At 42.9% G+C, this 21222-nt stretch overlaps 1 protein-coding gene across 1 annotated transcript in view; it reads left to right on the forward strand.

Moving 5' to 3' along the window:
• Positions 1-1801: 1801 nt before the first annotated feature.
• lmcd1 (LIM and cysteine-rich domains 1) overlaps positions 1802-21222 on the forward strand; it is a 63253-nt gene continuing 43832 nt past the window's right edge. The window contains exons 1-2 of the mRNA XM_080184068.1: positions 1802-1949; positions 14321-14406. Of these exons, the coding sequence (XP_080040194.1) occupies positions 1923-1949; positions 14321-14406 (113 nt within the window). The 5' untranslated portion in view covers positions 1802-1922. The remainder of the gene's footprint in view (positions 1950-14320; positions 14407-21222) is intronic.

The following is a 21222-nucleotide window of genomic DNA, read 5'->3' on the forward strand; positions in this document are numbered from 1 at the left end:
AACAATTCTGGAATTGCAATCTTCACGTAAGTTTCCAGACACCAGCAAACTGCAAACGCAAATTGGGCTGGTCAGTGTGGCAAATGTAAAAGGGCAGCACAGTGATACAGTGATTAGCACTGCTGCCTCACAGCACCAGGGACTCGGATTTGATTCCTGGCTTGGGTCACTGAGTGTGTGGAGTCTGCACATTCTCCCCGTATCTGCATGGGTTTCCTCTGGGTGCTCCAGTTTCCTCCCACAGTCTGAAAGACGTGCTGGTGAGGTGCACTGACCCAAAAAGGAGCATGGTGGGAGTTTCCTGGCCCCTCCATGCTGACCCTGTAGTTAAGAAAGCCCACCAATATCTCCACTCTCTCAGAAGGCTAAGAAAATTTGGCATGTCCACTACGACACACCTGTTTTTGCACCATAGAAAGCATCCTTTCTGGTTATATCACAGCTTAGTATGGTTCCTGCTTTGTCCAAGACTGCAAGAAACTACAAAGGGTTGTGAACATAGCCCAATCCATTACACAAACCAGCCTCCCATCCATTGATTCCACCTACACTTCCTCAGAAAAGCAGCCAAAATAATCATGTACCCTGGACATAGGCCAGAATTTTACTGTCCTGCCCGTCATGGGAATTGGAGTGAGCGAGGGGTGAACCATAGAAAGGTCCGTTGACCTCGGTTGGAATTTTACAGTTTCAGGACCAACGAGGTCAGAAAATCTGTCCACGCTCTCTTCCACTTTCTTCTGTTGGGAAAAAGATGCAAAAGTCTGAGGTCACATACCAACCAACTCAAGAACAGCTTCTTCCCTGCTGCCGTCAGACTTTCGGATGGGCCTATCTTATATTAAGCTGGTCTTTCTCTCCATCCTAGCTCTGACTGTAACACTACATTCTACACTCTGTCCTTTCCTTTTCTATGAACGGTATGCTTTAACTGTATTGTGCGTAAGAAACAATACTTTTCACTGAATGTTAATACATGTGACAAAATAATAAATCAAGTGAACTAAGTGTTGGTGCCACAGTATTGCCACTGGACCAGCAATCCAAAGATCCAGGGTGGTACTCTGGGGACCCAGGTTTGAATCCCTCTGTAACAGGTTTGAATTCATTAGAAACTGGAATTAAAGGTCTAATGATGACCATTGCTGTAAAAACTTATCTGGTTGTCTAACCCCTTTAGGGAAGGAAATTTGCCGTCCTTACCGAATCTAGCCTAAACACGCCCACATCCAAATCATTTTTTAAAACTCCTTCGTTATTTTCTCAAAATTCAATCTAATCACTGATCTCCCTTTAACTAATCCACTTCTATCAACGCACGCAAACTACATAGCCTTCACTTATTCTGAAGTGAGTTGTACATAAACTGAATAGCTAATTGAAACATTTTGCCATTTAAATTCCACTCACAAATGTCAGTCCGGACTGAATGAAACATTCTTTGGCTTGTGGTTTAGTCTGGCCAGTATCACTTCGATTCCTTGAAAGGCAAGAAAAGATTAGAAGCAGGAAGTCGCCCCGCTCCCCTCTCGGCTTTGAGTAGAATGAATCAAGCATTTTTCGACAATGCACCCATCAAATGAGCTCAGACCGACATCAAGCCAGCCAGCAATGGGCGTTCCCCCAAACTGGGTGTAAAGAGGCTGACCCTCCCCTCCGCCAGGGCTGGAGAGGGATAAGCAGAATCACTCTGCACGCGTCCTGATTCGCTTCTGCAACTTGCGAAAGCTCTGTCCTCTCTCTCAAGTGAAAGTACCTTTGGATTCCAACTACAGTCGGTGTGTGTGAAACACACACACACACACACACACAAAGCTAAGATAGTAGCACTGCTGCTGGCTTTGCAAACTGGTCAGCCAAGTAGACCAGTGCTGCTGGTGGTGGGGAGTTGATCCAACATTTAGAAAGTGCAGTCTGATCACATGGAGCTCAACTCGGGGATGCAGAAGGTAGGTCTGAATTTGAATCCACTGTGACTGTGCTGTCCGAAGTGAAAGTGAAATAACCTGGGTGTTTCTGAGATGGGCATTCCCCTGGTATGCACTCAGTTACAACAGGTATCTCCTCCGCATCTCGTGTGTGGAGGAGTTTCAGCCTCCCGCTTGAGGTTCCACCGTGAATGTACGTGGGTGCAAAAGTTGCAACTTGTCTGTTGAAGCTGCTGGGGATTGGATTGTCTTTCAAGTTTCTTATCGGTGACCGGGGCCGGATTTTCTTTTGGGTGGGCTAACAGACCCTCCCTCCCAGTACAACTCCACGTGCCCTTTCCAGCACCTCATCCAGGTAAAAATCGGAGGTTCCACATCATTCCTGTTTGTAGGGACCTCACAATTTGTACCATCCACAGCTCGGGTGAGCTTGAGAGGACAAAGCCAGTGTCTGTGGGAGGGGAAACTGGATATATAAAACATTCTTGCACTGTATTTATTGTTGGACAAGTTGTTATACAGTGACTGCGAGCACAGGGGGTTGTAAGCTATCTGGCGCCCAGGGACCTATCCAGGCTTCTGGCTGGTTTGTGAAGGGTATCAGTACTCTTTCCCAAGTAGCTAACAGCATTTCTTTTCAGGTCAGACAAGGTGCATAAGTCTCTGTGCAATTTTAGCTTCTGAAATCAAAATAAGTTTAATTCAAGTACCATTCTAGTAGCTGTGGTGAATTATTTCAGTGTAAAGCTTACTGGGGGGGGATCGGGGGGGAAGCTTTCGAAAATCATCAGTCTCCTGCCTCTTTCCCTCTCTCCCTGGCTTGTACCAAGCCCAGGGACTTGGTGACTGCTTTTCCTTCTTCCTGGAATGAGCCTTCTCAGTATTGGCTGGAAATGTTCCTTTGCACTTCACTGAAAAGGCTATTTTGCTTTATTCTGTCTGCGGTTTAAAAATAGCATTCCCGGAAGCCCGGGGATGGCCCGGGACGCTTTTATATTGCGCCAAGGTAACTGATTGCCGGCGAGACTGAAATTACCCCTGTTCGTTACAACTGCACAGAGACCCCCCTCAGTCTCCCTCCTGCTCCCAAACCAGTTCCTCTGTGCCAACTATTCCCAAACATATAGCGGCCTGAGACTATCGCATCTCCATACCTCTGAAAATAAATATTTTTTGTGTGTGTATATAGTTTGATTAAGCTGTAGAATGTTTGTTTGCTTTGTTTCCTCTGACAACGATTTCCATTTTAAGTCGAGAGAGTTTGCGTTTACCACCCCCGACCCCGGTCTTGAGCCGCGATTAACACTTCCACAGGACCGAGGGAGTGCGGCAGTGTCCCAGGCGCTGTCCTGGAGGTAAGGCTTTCAGTAGAAACCTTGTCTATGCCTCTAATTTAAGATCCCAAGTTAGGGAGAAGTAACAAATTCTCCCACTATCCTATGAAGTAGTACAGCCAACACTGCCAAAAAATATGGATTAATTGGTCATTAAAACACATTTGCTATTTGCTGGACCTTGTGTTCATCTCGCATCACAGCATGAGATGCATTGTAGAATAATCCACTGTATGTGAAAACACCGGATGAAAAAGTCCTTTTGCCCTTCATTTATAGCACTGGATAGTCACAAAAAAATGCTTTACTAAATGTGAAACTGGTGGGATAAAAGTTTCACAGAAGCCTTTGTTCCGTAAGCTTTCCACAGTTAATAAAATAATTCACTCGAATTCTTTTTTTGAATGAAATTTATTTTGATTCCAAAAGCGAAGTTTGCACACAGCCCTGTGCACGGTGACCTGAAAAGAAGCAGAAACGGGATACCAAACTGAGTAACTTTGTGTTGGAAGCAATGCCATCTGCCCGTTCACCCTTCTCAGCTCAGACTGAGACACGCCTGTTCAAGTATCTAAAGCTAAAACTCAGTGTGCGGTGAAAGTAATTGGGCAGCCGGCAGGCATCACAAAAAGTGGAAGTGCAGCAGTCATTACTCCAGCTCCCAATGCCGCAGTCAGATGGGATTGATTTGTTTTCAGCGGGTCATGGGCTAATTTGGCTGGGGCAAGTCATCCAGCGGCATCTGCTGCTGCTTAGACTTGCTCTTGAACGCTTTAAGTTCAAAAAGAATCGTGCGGTAATTTGCTGAAAGTTCAAGCTAAATGCCTGAGGGAACAGGGTATCTGGGCAGTAGGTGAACCATTCTGTGTGTCTCTCCTTTCACCAGTAATTCTGGACTTCTGAAATTAGTGAAGCGAGGAAGTGCAAGTTGGAGTGGGTGAATCTGATTTTGAATCATAGAATCCCTATAGTGCAGAAGGAGGCCATTTGGCCCATCGAGTCTGTACCGACCACAAACACAGGCCCTATCCCCATAACCCCATGCATTTACCTAGCTAGTCACCCTGACACTAACGGGCAATCAACCTAACCTGCACATCTTTGGAGTGTGAAGAAAACCGGAGGAAACCCATGGGGAAAACATGCAAATTCTGCACAGTGAACCAAGCTGGGAATTGCACCTCGGCCCTTGGTATTATGAGCCAGCAGTGCTAACCACTGTGCCACTGTCCCACCCCAAATCATGTATGGAAAGAGATTGGATTAAGAGAGAGGAAAAGGACAGGAAGAAAACATAATAAGAAATTGAAACATGTTAAATTTGGCATTTTGCAAATCTCAAACTGCAGTGTGCTACTGTGTCCACCTATACCACAACATGAGAAGGTGGCACAGTGGTTATCACTGCTGCTCCACAGCACCAGGAACCTGAGTTTGATTCCCGGTTTGGGTCGCTGTCTGTGTGGAGTTTGCACATTCTCCCCGTGTCTGCGTGGATTTCCTCCAGATGCTCTGATTTCCTCTCTCAGTCCAGAGATGTGCGGGTTAGGTGGATTGGCCAGGCTAAATTGCCCCTTAGGCCAGGGGACCTAGCTGGGGTAAATGCATGGGGTTATGGCAATAGGGCCTGGGTGAGATTGTGGCCTATGCAGACTCAGTGGGCCAAATGGCTCCTTCTGAACTGTAGGGATTCTGTGATTCTGAAATCATCCATGGTACGTGAGAAACCCCAGATGAGAAAGTGTTCATTTGTAACACTGCATAATCAAAACAAATAATAATTTACTAAGTGCAAAGCTGATGGTATAAGTGTTTCTCGAAAGCTTTACACAATTAAAGTAACTCCCCACAGGTACTCAAATTTGGTTTGAATGAAACTTATTTTGAGTTCAAGAGCTAAGTTTGCACACATTTCTAAATTAAAAGTTATAAAAAGTACTTGGGTATGGCCCTGAAGTGCCATGATCTATAGAGTGACAGAACAAAAGCTGGAAAGTGAGATTCGGCTTGTTAGCCATCCCAGAAAAAATGGTCTCTTTCTGTGCTGGTGATTTCTATGATCCTATGATTCAATTAATGCCTACAGGAATGAGACTCCATACTAGTAGTAGTTGATTTTCAGTACCAAAGAGGTTGACTGGCAATAATTAACATCATTAAAAAGGTATTTGGATTTGAAACATCAAGACTTGGCTTTCCACTTGATAGTAGTCAAGCCCAGAAGATTGTTTATTAACCTGGTTGCTAGAGAACTTCTAAAATATGTAAACCAGACAACGTCAATTTTTTGCAATGGTTTATTTTTCACCAAGTGAATTCTGTATCCTATTGTGTGAAGATATTATTTGAGTTTTCTGAACTAACAGAGGCAGAAAAACAGACTTGTAAAGCGTGCTCATCCCACTGCCTCTTTCCTCACATTTGACAACATTGGATTCCATTTTCCACAGTTTTCCCATTCGCTGTGCCTCAGTCATGTCGCACCCGTTTAAACGCAGTGTTGAAATGTAGACATTACAGAACTTTATAGTCTGCAATGAGAAGATACACAGTTATAAATCTCTGTTTCAACTTCAGGCAGAACTTTGCTTTTATAAAGGAAGTTTGAAATCAAGAACCTGGGTCAAGGTTGATGGTGCAATAGAGCATCAAGGTTCTGGAGAGTGCAAAAGGCATACTGATGGGTAGCTAATAATCAGTTTGAGTCTAAAAAAAACCAAAGGATTGCGTGCTGTAAGCTTTGATGTTGGCTGCATAGTATTGTAAAGAAGGGCAGAGCATACTAGAAAACATAAATAGAACATAAATAGACATAAATTGGCACAAAACTGGAAATTTCAGAGAAACATTGACCATTATTAGTATCAATGAAATGGAATCAAAGGTTATGACTGTCAAGCAATGGAGAATAGAGCCCAGAAATTGGAGAAGGTAACTTGATGCCAAGCTTTTCCTTGCCCCCGTACAGAAGTTTGAGACTTAGGGAGAAATGGACAGGCTATGACATGATGTGGAGATGCCAGCATTGGACTGAGGTAAAACACAAATCCCACAACACCAGTTTAAAGTCCAAACAGGTTTATTTGTAGCAAACGCCGCAAACTTTCGGGACAGCCTGTCCCTTCGTCAGGTGGCTATCACAGACAGAGCAGCAACATTCAAATTGTGAATAAGAATGATGAAGAGATCACAATGCAAGATACCTCTCCCATATCTTGTGCTGTCAATGCACATGTTACTGAAAGTGCATGTATTAAAAATGATGTTGGTAGTGAATGATGGAGCGACATAGCATTCATGCTGCACAAAACTTGAGTGCAATGGCTCACAGTGTAACTGAGGTTAGGAACTCACCCACGCTAGTATTTTTTTCCCTGTGCCTGTCTGTATTAGTTTGGTTAGGAGTTTAGGACCCAGGGTATGTGGTTATTCACTGACTACAATTTGGCTGCATAGTTCTAGCTATGCAGCACCCTTTTGTCACTTTGCAGTGTTGGATGAGTGATGTCTGTCATTGGGTGAATATTACTGACTTCATATCACTCACCTCTCAACAAAGCCCTTACTAAATCAGAAAATAGCCAGGACTGAACTGTTCTGTTCCTGTTTTATCAGCCTTAACAGCCCATGAATAAAACAACAACTTTGTCCGTTTGCAGTGCTCAGATTTTGCATTTTATAGCATTTTTGTGGCTGTTTTGACAATATTTTAATTAGCAAAAGCCCAAGATCTAAGATTTCTACCCAGACAGAGTAATAGCCCTCCAAGAACTGTCTATTAGAAGTTGAGGTGACTGTCACAAGTGTGCTGAATATTATCCTTTCTCTCCTTGTTGGCACTGCTGATAATTCAGGGCTCCACACTTTATGAAATAGGTACTGTTGTATTTCAAATAGATAAACTCAGCAGGTCTGGCAGTAGCTGTGGAGAGAGAAAGAGTTAATGTTGCAAGTCCATGCGATCCTTCTACAGAACTGTATTTCAGGATGAAGGTGGAAGTAAAAGAGTGATACAAGGGAGAGGATTGAACTCGGGTTTTACGCCACCATCTGTGACCAAGGTTTGGCTGCTAGAGTAGTGATAGGATTAGTCGTGCAGCAGGACAGAGGAAGCAGAGCAGGTCATCTTAGATTTAACCATAGCCCTTATTTTCTATTGTTCGGGAATACAAGCAGTAAACCATTTTGCTGACAAGTTGACCGCGGACAGCAGCCTTGAGAATCACTCGGCTTCCATCACTGGTTCCCTCTCAAAGTTTATATTATTGGGGCCGAGGATAAATTTACACTCAGTGAGGAATGATAGTACTTTAAAATTCCATTGAGGCAAATGGTCAAGGTCCAGATTTCAGGACTGAGATTGAAGAAAAAGGATAAGATGAGGTTTACCATTGGTTGTAGCCAATCTCAAGTTAAAAAAATTGCAGAGGGAAGAGTGGACGAAGGAAGGTAAAGCATTCCACAACTTGAAGCTACGGGGGGAAAGTGAACTAAGTAAGGGATAATGCAAGAAGTCATGATTTCAGTGCGGTGAAACTGTAGAGAGAAGGATAAGCATGTGAAACAGTACATTTGAGAGAAGAGAGAGAAACAGCCTAGAGGTGACTTGTAGGTTTCTTGGGAGATGATGTCCTTTTGCTTATGTTGTGTCTTTTGGGTGGAATGGTGGCATTGCTGCCTCCCTGTGCCAGGGATCTGGGTTAAATTCCGGCCTTGGGTGACTGTTTGAAGTTTGCCCATTCTCTCCCCTGTCCACATAGGTTTCCTCCAGGTACTCTGGTTTCCTCCCATAGTCCAAAGATGTGTGGGTTAGGCAAATTGGCCATGCTTAATTGCCCCTTAGTCTCCCAAGATTTGTAGGTTTGATGAATTAGCCATGGTAAATGTGTAGTTACGGGAATAAAGCAGGGGAGAGGATCTGATAAAATCTATCAGAGAATCGGTGCAGACTTGATGGGCCGAACAGTCTCTACTGCACAGTAGGAATTCTATGATTCTGTCTGGAACACATGAGCTGTTTGCAAATATTGAATAGACTTGGCCTTTTAAAGAGAATTGATTTGCTTTTGGAGAAGAGAAGGAAACTGAGTGTCTAGGTGACAGCATTACAAGTGGGAGGGATTTTGGAGTTCCATTTCATATGAGAAGAATTTGTCATGCTGGGGATATAATGGATAAAGGAGAATTAAGGTAGCTGTCTCATCATTTTCAGTAGTGCTTGCTGGTTGGACTTGCACTGGTGTGAATAAATTTTGCCTTTGAAGAATTGGTAGAAGTAGGGTTAATTAGATCGTCATGAAGGCCAAGGGGCAAGTTGCACCCCTGAAGAAATGGGATTTGTCACACATCTAACAGAGGTTGCTGAGAGTGGATTTGAATCATCAGCAAAAGGTTGGATACATAATAACTGGAGGTGATCATTGAATGACAAGAAAGAGGGTGGAAGAGATAGCAGAACTATAGGAGAATGGGGTCATCGCCAAGGCCATTCCCTAAAGCATGGTTAGAACTGTATTGAAGCACTTAGTTTTATGCCCTTCGTGTAAAGATTAAAGTCAGTTGGAGCATGGATCAGGCACTTTGTGCAACAGTATGCACTAACCCAAATTTTGGTCATGATTCATACATCAGCTGCTCTCTTGACCTTTGAGTGACATTGCCAATTTATATCAAATTATGTCGCTCTTTGCCTTGCATCCCATTCTTATTTGTGGCAAATCTTTGACTTTTGCCTTTTTTAATAAATAATGACTAACTTGAATAAACATAGGAACACAGCTGTGGTATATAATGCAAAACTAGCTTGTGTGGGTCATAAGGAGGGGGCATCTGTCAATTATAATATGCTGATTAGGGAAGAGTTTAAATTAAAGTGGATAAGTCTGTGGAGTGATAGCTCAGTGCTGAGAATGAGCTTATATTGAAAAATGGTCATTGAGATACAGACTGAAGGATAGAATAACATCAAAAGTGATTATATTCCAGTTAGGTATTTGTCAGATCCCAACATTGTGCAGTTTTGATAATTCAGTTGTAGAGGCAATGTTCTTGCGCTGGAAATGGTATCGACACAGACAACAAGTCGCTGGCACCAGGCATTTCAATTATGTAGAAGAGTGGAGGAAATTGGACCAAGTTTCGGAAGAGAACAGATGTTGTTGTAACTTAGTTAAGGCTTTCCATTTTGCAAAGAAACATCAGAAACATTGATCCAGCTTCCCCCTCCATCTTCAATGCGGTTTCCTCCAAAGAAAACTACTGCTTCTGTGTGGCTATCGTGTGACATATAAAACTGTAAGTAGCTCTATAAGAGAATGCTGCCAGTGCAAGGAATTTGGGTTTGCATTGGAAAAAAATACAAACTCTAATTAAGTTAGGAAAGCTTATTTTGGCCTGAGTATCTTACTGTTGGAACTTTAGGTTATGAGTGTTAAGTTACTCTTGGAGTCGCTACACAACTGATCTGTGTCAAGCCCATTTTTAGAAACTGTAACTTATTGAAGGTGTAATCCTCATTTAGAAATAACCAAGACCCAAAAGAGAAGACATTTCTTTGGTGCCTGGGAAGAAGCTTCTTAAAATGTCACTGTTAAATAATTTTCTGCTTTATAAGATTTACCTGTCAGCAAGTAAAACAAAAAGTCTATTGGAGTAAAAAATACTGCATTTGCCGGAAATCTGAAACGGCAGTGGAAAATACTGGAACACAAATCAATCAACTCCTATGGTGAGAAGAGGGTGTGGGCCTTTCAAAATGAAAACTAAGAAAGCAGAAAGATTCAATCAGATAAAGGGGAGAGAGAAAAGTAAATATGCTTAAAAACTGAGAGGAGAATGGACACCTCTCTATTTGTTCCCTCCACACTTACTGATCTTATATTCATACACCTAAATGTCTCTTTTATGAAAAGTGTACAAACCTGAAACATTAGAACATTAACTCATCTGCCCTTTCCACGATTGTTGCTGACAGACTTGTTGGCTCCCATCTCACACTTCAACCAACACCCAGCATTTTCTGTTTATGTGAAAGGTTGAACTGCTGAAAGCTCCGTGATGGGCAGCATAGTGGCACAGTGGTTAGCAATGCTGCCAGGGACTCGGGTTCAATTCCGGCTTCGGGTCACCCTCTATGTGGAGTTTGCACATTCTCCTTGTGTCTGCGTGGGTTTGCTCCGAGTGCTCCGGTTTCCTCCCACAGGCCAAAGATGTGCAGGTTAGGTTGATTGTCCATACTAAATTGACCCTAGTGTCAGGGGGATTAAGAGTAAATGTGTGGGTTTACGGGGATAAGGCTGGGGTGGGATTGAGGTTGGTACAGTCTTGATGGGCCGAATGGCCTCCTTTTGTATTGTAGGAATTCTACGAGTAACAAAACTCAGGACACCCAGACTTGATGTCATCTTGCATTAGAGCACTGGGTTTAGAACTGGAATACCAGTATTGATGTGAAGGTCTTTCTTCATTATATATCGTTCGAGGGAGGAATGTTGTCATTCCATGTGGCAATTCGGTGAAGTGTGTGTAGTACGTACGATGTACAAATCCCATTGTAAATGGGAGCTCATTCAAAAGTTTGCTGTGCGTATCCTAACTCTCAACAAATCCCACTCACCCCATTCATCCTGTGCCCCCTGATTGCACATTAGCTTCTATCATGGCAATGGCATGTTTCTGAAATCCTCATGCTTGTGTTCCAATCCCTTGATGGTCTTGCTTCACCTTTTTATCTCTGTAAACTCATTCTGTCCCTCTAAGATCTTAGCATTCCTCCTGGAATATCCACTGAACAGCACTGTGGGTGTATCTACACCTCAGGGATTGCAGCGGTTCAAGAAAGAAGCACACCACCATCTTGTGAAGGGCAGTATAAATGTTGGCCTATTCAGTGATGCCCGTAAAATTAATATATTTTTTAAAATTCTGGCCTCTGGTGCATCCTGATTTAATTCATTCCATCACTGGCATATTGTGCTACCTAGGTGCTAAACTCTGGAATCTCCTCATAACCCATCCTCATTTAGGATGCTCCTTAAAATTATCCATTTGACCATGCTTTTGGTAACTTGTCCTTTGACAAATCTTTCTTGATCACTCTCCTGCGAAGCGGCTTGGAATCTTGTGCTACACAAACGCAAGTTTTGATGACAGACCAACAGATTGAGATTTCTTCAAGAGGGTACAGACTTCCCTTGAGGCTGAAAGAGTTGAATCTTTGAATCTCTACGTGTAGAAGGAGGCCATTTGGCCCATCGAGTCTGCACCAACCACAATCCCATTCAGGACCTATCCCTGTAACCCCCATGTATTTACCTTGCTAATCCCCCTGACACTAAGGGGCAATTTAGCATGGCCAATCCACCTAACCCACACATCTTTGGACTGTGGGAGGAAACCCAAGCACCTGAAGGAAACCCATGCAGACATGGGGAGAATGTGCAGACTCCACATAGACAGTGACACAACCCGGGAATCGAACCCGGGTCCCTGGTGCTGTGAGGTAGCAGTTCTAACCACGGATGTGGCAGTGGGGTGTTGCTCTTTCTGGAGGTCAGAGTAGACTGTGGTAGGGATGTCTGGTTTCCATTCCCTCTTGAGTTCTGCTTGGAGTCCAATGCCAGGACCTGAGTATGCCAATAATATTACTCATTGTTTAAGAGACTGAATCCTGTTTTTTCTGTAGTGGAGAGGGGTGGGGGAGTTTGCGTATTAAAATAAACTGCAGCACAGTGATCCCTTCCTGAGATGTTAATACTTCTTTAGCTAGATAAGATTATGGTTGTGTTTTAAATATGGCCTGTGACTGATTAGCAGCGCTTGTTACACATAATGTTGTGATGGGAGTGCTGTGGAATGTTAGACACTTCCAGGATTGTGTTAAGTGCTTTCTTTTTAAAGCCAAGGCTAGTGGAATAGTAATTAGATGAACAGTGGTTGAGAGTATCGTTTATCAAGTTAAGCAATGACTTAGTACTTTCTAATGTATGTTTTCAGACATTAAAGCCATGCTAATTGAGGATTGGTGGTGGGGAAGGGGTATGGATTATATGTAGTTGGACTAGGGTTTAGAAACGTTCACTTTGTGGTCTGTCTGCCTGTGTGTGTGACACTGACCATAAGTTGCCCTATTAGGGATCCTATGGGCTGGCCTTCCTTGTGCATGACAGTGTGATGGCTGCAGGATGGTGGACATGCAAACATGCAAATAGTGCAGAGTAACAGCAGTTAGTTAGTCACCAGTGCTCAGATCCTAGCTCCTCATCACTTGGTGAATCAACAAAATCAAAGTTCCAATTGTGAAAATAAACTTGGGTTGGAATCCAGTCCCAATTTCACAGGCTGCAAATCCCCTTTCCCTGCTGCTTATTGTGTTCCTGTAATTAAAGACCATGGCAAAGCACAGATAGGTAAGTTTGAAGGAAGTATGACTGTTTAGGGAATAAAATTCACTGGTCTCCTAAAAATACAAATGTTAACTCATTGGTGACGACAGTGTCAGAGGGAGTTGAATCCAGCTTTAAACCATATCTAAATTCTAAAGTCTACATTGTAATTAAGGAATGTCAGTTTTATTCCTACCCCTCCACAACTGTCCTGAATTTGTTGGTTCATTGCTGAGGAACAGTTCTAAATCGGCCTTTTGATCTCTGCTACTTCTGACCATCCTGTAGCCTTTCTGGTGACTATTGGAATTATCCAACAATGGGGGGCATTCTAGCTGCAGCTAATCCTATAATCAGTAGACATATCCCTGCCAACATTGGCCAGTAGTGAGGGCCCTTTCCCTAATCCAGTGAGTTGACATGTTTATGAAGGTAATTTAAATTGGTACAAATTAGAAGTCAAACCTGAGATTGTGATTGTTGTTCCTAAGTTATAGAATGAAATCATAGAATCCCTTCAATGCTGAAGAAGCCATTTGGCCCATCGAGTTCACACTGACTCTTATGCAGGCTTACCTCGTATCCCCATATATTTACCCACCAAATGTATGTATCTTGGGACACTAAGGGGCAATTTAACAGGGCCAATCAACCTAATCTGCAAATCTTTGGACTATGGGAGGAAACTGGAGCACCAGGAGGAAACCCACGCAGAAACGGTGAGAATGTACAAACTCCACACAGACAGTAACCCAAGGCTGGAATTGAACTTGGGTCCCTCGCACTATGAGGCAGCATTCCACCGTGCTGTTGTTTCTCTTCCCACTCCTAGTGGTGCGCAGGGCAGACTTTCATCAGCTCCTATAGTGAGCTTTTTTTCCTGAAACAGGTTGCTACTCTGTCACCAGAGGGTTATAGCTTGAGGGGTGCCACCCCACATTAAGCACGGCTGTACAGGAGTGTCTCTCACTCTTACTGCTACCCATTGGCATGTTTGGAAGGATTTTGCAGGTCGATACTCAACTTATTTGATTGTGTTATGAATGCACCTTCTTTGACCATCAAGCCCTGGGGTGGGAGTTGAACCTGGAGCTTCTGCATCAGAGGCAGGGATGCTATCCGCTGTTGCGCAAGAGCTCCTAACTGGAATTGTAGGCCTCAGCAATTCCCCGGGTAAGCAGGGAGGGACGAACAATGGTGCTGATATTGAGGAAGATTTTTCATCCTCTTTCGGTGTGCACAGCCTTTCAAAATATGTATTTTCAAAATTCACAGATGGTGATAAGTCACCAGTTGTAAAAGCACAGGAAATATATGGAGGGATATTAGAAATTTCATACCAGATTGTACCCAAAGTCATGGAGTTTGAGCCATGTTTGAGTGCTTGTGGCTTGGCCTAAAAATGTCCAGTTTGGATTGCCTTCTATTACCAAAAGTGGTTCTTTACTCATCACTATCCAATATATTTGCAACTCAAAGCATTTGGTCTTCATTCTCCTCTGAATCTGAGTAGAATAAGCATCAGTCCAGCGTAAACACAGATTTTGTAGATGCTTTCCTCAAGAAGCGGGTTGGACGGAGTCTATCATGGAATAGGTTGTACGGGCTTTGTGGGCTAATTGAGTTTGATGGGCTGACTTTATCATCTTTGTATTTCTTTATATTCTCTTTTCAGATGTCCATTCTCAATCAAACAGGAAAAGGATCTCCTTGTTCGGCATGCAGAGGAATGTGTAAAATGTTTGAGCCGCATGCTTGGAGGTAAGTGACCCATATATTAGTAACAAAATGTTATAGCCACACATGGGGGGTCTTTCAGCTCTGAGTGCCTGTACTGGCTGTTTGAAAGAGCTAGGATATAAATACATTGGAGGCGATTCAGAGGTGGTTTACTAGATTGATATCTGGAATGAGTGGGTTGTCTTTTATGAGGAAAGGTTAGACTAGTTTGTTTCCAGTGAAGTTTAGAAAGATGAGAGGTGACTTGGTTGAAGTGTATAAGATCCTGAAGGTCTGTACAAGTTGGACGTGGAAATTATATTCCCTTTTGTGGGTCAGTCCAGAACTAGGGCACACTGTTTTAAAATCAGGGGCCACCCTTTTAGGACAGAGTTGAAGAGAATTTTTTTCTCTGAAAGTTCTGTGACTCTGGAACTCTTTACCCCAGACGGCTGTGGAGATGGAGTCACTGAATACTTTTAAGATGGAGATAGATTCTTGTTAGACAAGGAAATCAAAGGCTATCAGTGGGCATCTGGAAATGTAGAACTGAACAGAAACAGATCAATGGTCTTATTGAATGGCGGTGCAGGCTGAAAGGGTAGAATAGCCTCTTTCTGCTCCTATATTGTGTGTCTGTATTGATGTTGCAATTTTGTCCCACTTCAAGTCATTAAGGAATCCAGTGGAGAATTTGAAAGAACTTTCATCTCCCAATGAGTGGTGAGAATGTGGAATTCTTTACCGGGAGACCGGCACAGTGGTTAGCACTGCTGCCTCAACGCCACGGACCTAGGTTCGATTCTCAGCTTGTTCACTGTTTTTGTGGAGTCTGCACATTTTCCCAGTGTCTGCCTGGGTTTTCCTCCAGCCGCTGCAGTTTCTTCCCACAGTCTGAAAGATGTGCTGGTTAGGTGCATTGACCCGAATAGGCACCGGAGTGTGGTGACTAGGGGAATTTCACAGTGATTTCATTGCAGTGTTAATGTAAGCCTTACTTGTGACGAATAAATAAACTTTAACTTTTGTTGTTGAATTGCATAGATGCATTTGATAGGAAACTAGACAAGCATTTGAGGGGAAATGGAAATAGATAATTATGATAAAAGTAAAATATTGTGGATGCTGGAATCCCAAACAAAAACAGGGAAATGCTGGAAAAGCTCAGTGGGTCTGGCAGCATCTGTGGAGAGAGAAAATAGAGTTAATCTTTCAAGTCCATATGATTTTGTCAGAGTTAAAGGGAGGGAGAAATGTGTTGGATTATATACTTTATGAGAGAGAGTGGAGCAGTGTAGGATGTCAGTGATTGGTGTGAGCTGGGAGAGACTGCAACAAAAGTATGCAACTCACGAGAGAGAGGAAGTGTTAATGGCTGGAGAAGATGCCAGAAGTTGCTCAGTGAAAGCAAAACTTAAAAACAAGTGACAGATGGCTCTGTAGGGGAGGAGGAAGGAGGGTTTTTAAACTGGGACAAAACAATGTTTGGGATACATTGAGTTTCGCTTGGGCTTCGTTGGAGCATTGCAGCAGGCCAAGAACGGACATGCGGACGTGAGTTAAAATGGCAAGTGACAGGAAGGTTGGGGGTCATGCTAGTGGGTTGAGCAAAGATGTTCCACAAAGTGGCCACCAAGATTGCATTTAATCTCCCCAATGCAAAGGAGACGGCATTGGGAGCAGCAAATAGTATCAGCAAATTGAAGGAAGCGCAAGTGAAATGTTGCTTCACCTGAAAGGAGTGTTTGGGGCTTTGAACAGTGAGGAGGTAAAGAGGCAAGTATTGCACATTCTCTGTTTGTAAAGGAAGATGCTGTGGGAAAATGATGATTGAATTAGTTGAGGAAATTTTTGATGTGGCTCCAATGGGCTGGTTGGACCAAATGCTTGTTTCTTTGTTATTGATATTTATATATGTATATTCAATTCACTTTCGAAGATGACTGAGTCTTTTTACACACTTTCAGACAAGCAAATTCCAAGAAGGAATGCTTGTTTGAACGTTCTTTCAGAAAGCAATCTGCTATTTCGAAGTGAGTGCCAGTCAAATATTTAGACTGCTACCAGTCTAAATACCAGAAATGTATGCCGAGTTTTAGTTCCCAGAGATATATTTAGTGACAATTTTAATTTACAAAATGTAAATGTACACTTGTTTTATTCTCGGTTCTGCCATTCTGCCTTGGTTTCTATTGACTGGTCGCAGCATGAAGCTATTTTCTGGTCTGTGCCTGCTGAAGTGTCATTAACTACCAATCTCTGAATATAGATATGAATTACCTTCATTTTCATTAATAGATTGGAGGATTTTTGACCAATTCTTCAGTGTTGCTCATTAACATCAGACTAAACATATATTTACTGCAGTTCTTTTTACATAGGAGGCCCACAAGAAGCAATTGAAATTATGGTCCTACCTCCCACTTTGAAAGCAGCAATGTTGAGACCTAATTCATTTAAATAATTATTTGGGGGGGGGAGGTGGGGGGCGGTGTTTTGACACCAAAAATGGGTGGGTTGTAGTAGGGTTGGGTGGAAATGTTCTAACTATGTTGGGAGTTGTGGTTTTTAACAAAAAAAGGTGTGGTTTTCATTAGGTTCAAATGAAACAACAGATTTATTCTAGGACCTCTTGCCTATACAGAGTAGAAATTGAAAGTAAAACAGCGTCTGCAACACCCGAATGACATCACCATCAAATCATGTGATCACCTCTTGAAGCAACCTATAGCAGAAGCAGAGACAAAATATGTTACCTGTTACTTGCTGTCAGATTCTGCAGGATCTGAGGAATAGATGTTCTTCCGGATTTCCTGAATGCAAAATCCCACCCCTCCCATGGTATAGAACCATAGAACACTACAACACAGAAACAGGCCTTTTGGCCCTTCTTGGCTGTGCCGAACCATTTTTCTGCCTCGTCCCACTGACCTGCACCTGGACCAAATCCGTCCACACCCCCCTCATCCATGTACCTGTCCAAGTTTTTCTTTAAATGTTAAAAGTGAGCCCGCATTTACCACTTCATCTGGCAGCTCATTCCACATGCCCACCACTCTCTGTGTGAAGAAGCCCCCCCTAATATTCTCTTTAGACTTTTCCCTCTTCACCCATAACCATGTCCTCTAGTTTTTTTCTCCCCTAGCCTCAGTGGAAAAACTCTATCTATTACCCATCATAATTTGATGCACGTCTCTCAAATCTCCCCTCATTCTCCGACGCTCCAGGGAATAAAGTCCTAACCTATTCAACCTTTCTCTGTAACTGTTTCTCAAGTCCTAGCAACATCCTTGTAAATCTTCTCTGCACTCTTTCAACCTTATTAATATCCTTCCTGTAATTAGGTGACCAAGACTGTACACAATACTCTAAATTCAGCGTCACCAATGTCTTATACAACCTCACCGTAACATTCCAACTCTTACAGTCAATACTTTGATTTATAAAGGCCAACGTTCCAAAAGCAGTCTTTACGATCCTATCTACCTGTGATGCCACTTTTAGGGAATTATGTATCTGCATTCCCAAATCCCTCTTTTCTACTGCACTCTTCAGTGTCCTACCATTTACCTTGTATGTTCTACCTTAGTTTGTCCTTCCAAAGTGCAATACCTCACACTTGTCTGCATTAGATTCCATCTGCCATTTTTCAGCCCATTTTTCTAGCTGGTTCAAATCCCTCTGCAAGCTTTGAAAACCTTCCTCACTGTCCACTACACCTCCAATCTTTGTATCACCAGCAAATTTGCTGATCCAATTTACCACATTATCATCCAGATCATTGATATAGATGACAAACAGCAATGGACCCAGCACTGATCCCTGTGGCACACCACTAGTCGCAGGATACTGAGCAAATAGTTACATTGCCCTCTCTGCTGGGGAAATGTTAATAAAGATGGTTCCATAATGGCTGCCTATAGTTGATCATGTGTTAGACTTGCTCACTGCCATCACAACAGAATAATGGTGAGGAGGCCAAAATGGAATGTTCTTCTACATGTCATTTGAAAAATTAATAACTGCAGAGTATTTTTGGTACTCCTGAAGTTGATTTAGTGGAGGTTTGAGCAATTTGAAAAAATTGCTGCACAAATTAACCTTTTTCCTCCATTTTGTTTGTCTTGGACTTTGTGATGAAGTATTTTAACTTGCGAAGCCCAGAGCTTTTTGTATAATGAGCTTATTGTTGCATATTTTAATTAATGAGGCACATTGCTATCCAATATTGTGAACTATGAACTTTACACATCATGGCAGGTACACAGTGAGTCAGTATAGTGCACAGCTGGGAAAAAATAGCACTGAAGGCATATCTGGGGACAATGGGGGAATTCAATTTAAAATAGATGCAGATGCTCTTCTGCTATTTCCCATGAAGACTCATTCATTTCTTTCCACTGAGATACCTGTGAGTTGACATGCCAGCTTCTGCCAGAGAAATTAATGAAGAAACTCATAAGGATGTGCTGCTCAATAATGTGCCCAATTATGTCATCAATGGATGGCTGAAACAGTGTGAAGATGAGAAATTACAATATTTCATACACAGAAATGAACTGAGTGCAGATTAGAACCCTCTCCAATGAGGTTTGAGTCACTGGGCCCAAATTTACTGTCACGTTGTGCCTGTTTTCGGGCGCAAAAACATGGTAAAGTCGGACGTGAGGCGAGTAGCGCAATTCGCACGGCCTCCGCGCCAGTTCCCTCTTTACCAAGGCCCAAAAATGGCAGCAATCGGGGCTGTGCCCTCAATGCATGCATTTAAATTGACTTAATGGGTTCCACACCACCCCCTTTACCGTCATGTTCGTCCATCCAGAATCGGCGCAAAACAGACATGCTCCATAGAGATCCGATTTCAGCTCTCCATTCAGTGAAGAGGTATGTGCTGAGCATCCGCTGCCATTCTGCTTGAGATCCGTGAGGGGAGGAAGGTGGGTCCACTGCCACTCTGCTTGAGATCGGTGGGGGGGGGGGAGTGGGGTCCACTGCCACTCTGCCTGAGATCAGTGGGGGAGGGGGTTTGCTGCCACTCTGTCTGTGATCAATGGAGGGAGAGGAGGTGTCCGCTGCCACTCTACCTGACATTTGGGAGGGGGGGCCTGTGTTCATTCTGGATAGCGGATGGGGTGGGGCGATTAGGGGCCAGTAATGTTGTGCAGGGGGTGGGACAATGTCTGTGGGGGCCAGGGGGAGGCATCATCCATCCTGAGAAGGATGTGGCAGGGGAGCAGCATTCTATCATTCCTTTGTCTGTATAAGTGCATTTGGAGGTGCCGATTGGAGCTGCAGTGTTTTGGGTGCATTAAGCTTCATCCACACAGGCGTCTGCAGCGCAATTCTGAATCGCAGATATTTTTGCAGGCAGAGTGCGTATGGGGGAACCTGAGAATGGGTCTAAAAGCAAGATCTGAAACACTGCCGGTTTCAGGTCCACCCAGCACTTAGAACCAAAATGATAAAATGGGGCCCATTGTTTCACAAAAGTTTATGGAGAGATTGTTGGGGGAATTTTATCAAAAGCACACATGAGTAGTCCATATGAAAATTGTGGCAAGGAGTTGTCTTTGATATTTAAAGGTAGGTAGAGATATGGAAGAGTTGTTGAAAAGCTTTAAGGAGTATCTCAGAATGAGAAATGTTCCAACCAGGGTTTCTTTCATCCCATAGTCAAACACAGGAAACGTGGGGAAGAATATATGTTGGTTTCTTTCAAGTTGGAGGCAAAGACTACCTTGTTTTTGTTGATAGCCATAGCAAGTGGATAATATTGGGTCTGTACCAAATCTACTGATGTTTTTGAGAAGTTGGTTTATGAGTTACTAGAGGTTCCGTGCCAGGTAATGATCTATAGTTTGCACTAGAGTAGTTTGAAAAGTTCCTGACTAAGAATGGAGTCAGACACAAGATGTAGAGATTGTGCATTTTCTCCTTTAAGACATTCCTTATAATCTACATCATGACCATTTGGCTCAGTGTCCTATTTTGCTTTAAAATGCTCCTGTGAAGTGCTTTGGGGTGTTTTTATATCAATGATACCATCTAAAGACAAGCTGTTTTTGCTGATGTTATGCTTCAGAAACTTGGGCAGACCTCACCAGCTCAGTTTTTGGCACTGCACTTCTAGATGGAAATTTTAAGTTTGGAAGGGGAAAAAGTGCAAATTCAGCAGCTTTGTATCAGCGCTCAAAGGGTTACGTTATCAGCCCGGGTTACATTGTGTTTCCTTGAGTTTAGAAGGTCGAGGGTGATCGAACTGAAATCTTTAAAATTATAGAATGATTAAACAGATTAGAGGGACATCTTCCTCCGTTAATGGAATTCACAATATGATGTCACAATCTTAAAATTAGAGCTAAGCCACTTTGGAGTGAAATCAGGAAGCACTTTTTTACAAAGCGTAGCAGAACTGTTGCTGCCAAAAGATTATGGGTGATGGGTGAATTGAAATCTTTAAGACATGAGAACAACAGCTGTATTTTAAGTAAAAGTATTAAAGGATACGGAACAAAGCCAGGTACATGGAGTTGAGATAAAGATAAGTCAAAAGCTAGCTGAATGATGAAACAAGCTGGATGGCTTACTCCCATCCCAATATTATTGGCAAACGCTACTCTTGTTCTGATTTCGCAGTGGCTGGTGTGAGATCCGCACAGGCGTACAGATATTAACTTGCACACATACATAATGCGCACACAAACACACATGTCCACTAGAATTTTTGACCATGCATAAAATTATACAATTACGTAGAGACTTTGCAATGTTGCCTCTTCCTCTCTCTCGGAAATAGTGATTTCAATGGGTTGAAGGTTAAATTCCTGGAGAGACAAGAGTCACATCTCAAAAATGTTG

This window comes from Carcharhinus amblyrhynchos, chromosome 3, assembly GCF_965287045.1.
Source record: "Carcharhinus amblyrhynchos chromosome 3, sCarAmb.v2.hapA, whole genome shotgun sequence".
Lineage (NCBI taxonomy): Eukaryota > Metazoa > Chordata > Chondrichthyes > Carcharhiniformes > Carcharhinidae > Carcharhinus > Carcharhinus amblyrhynchos.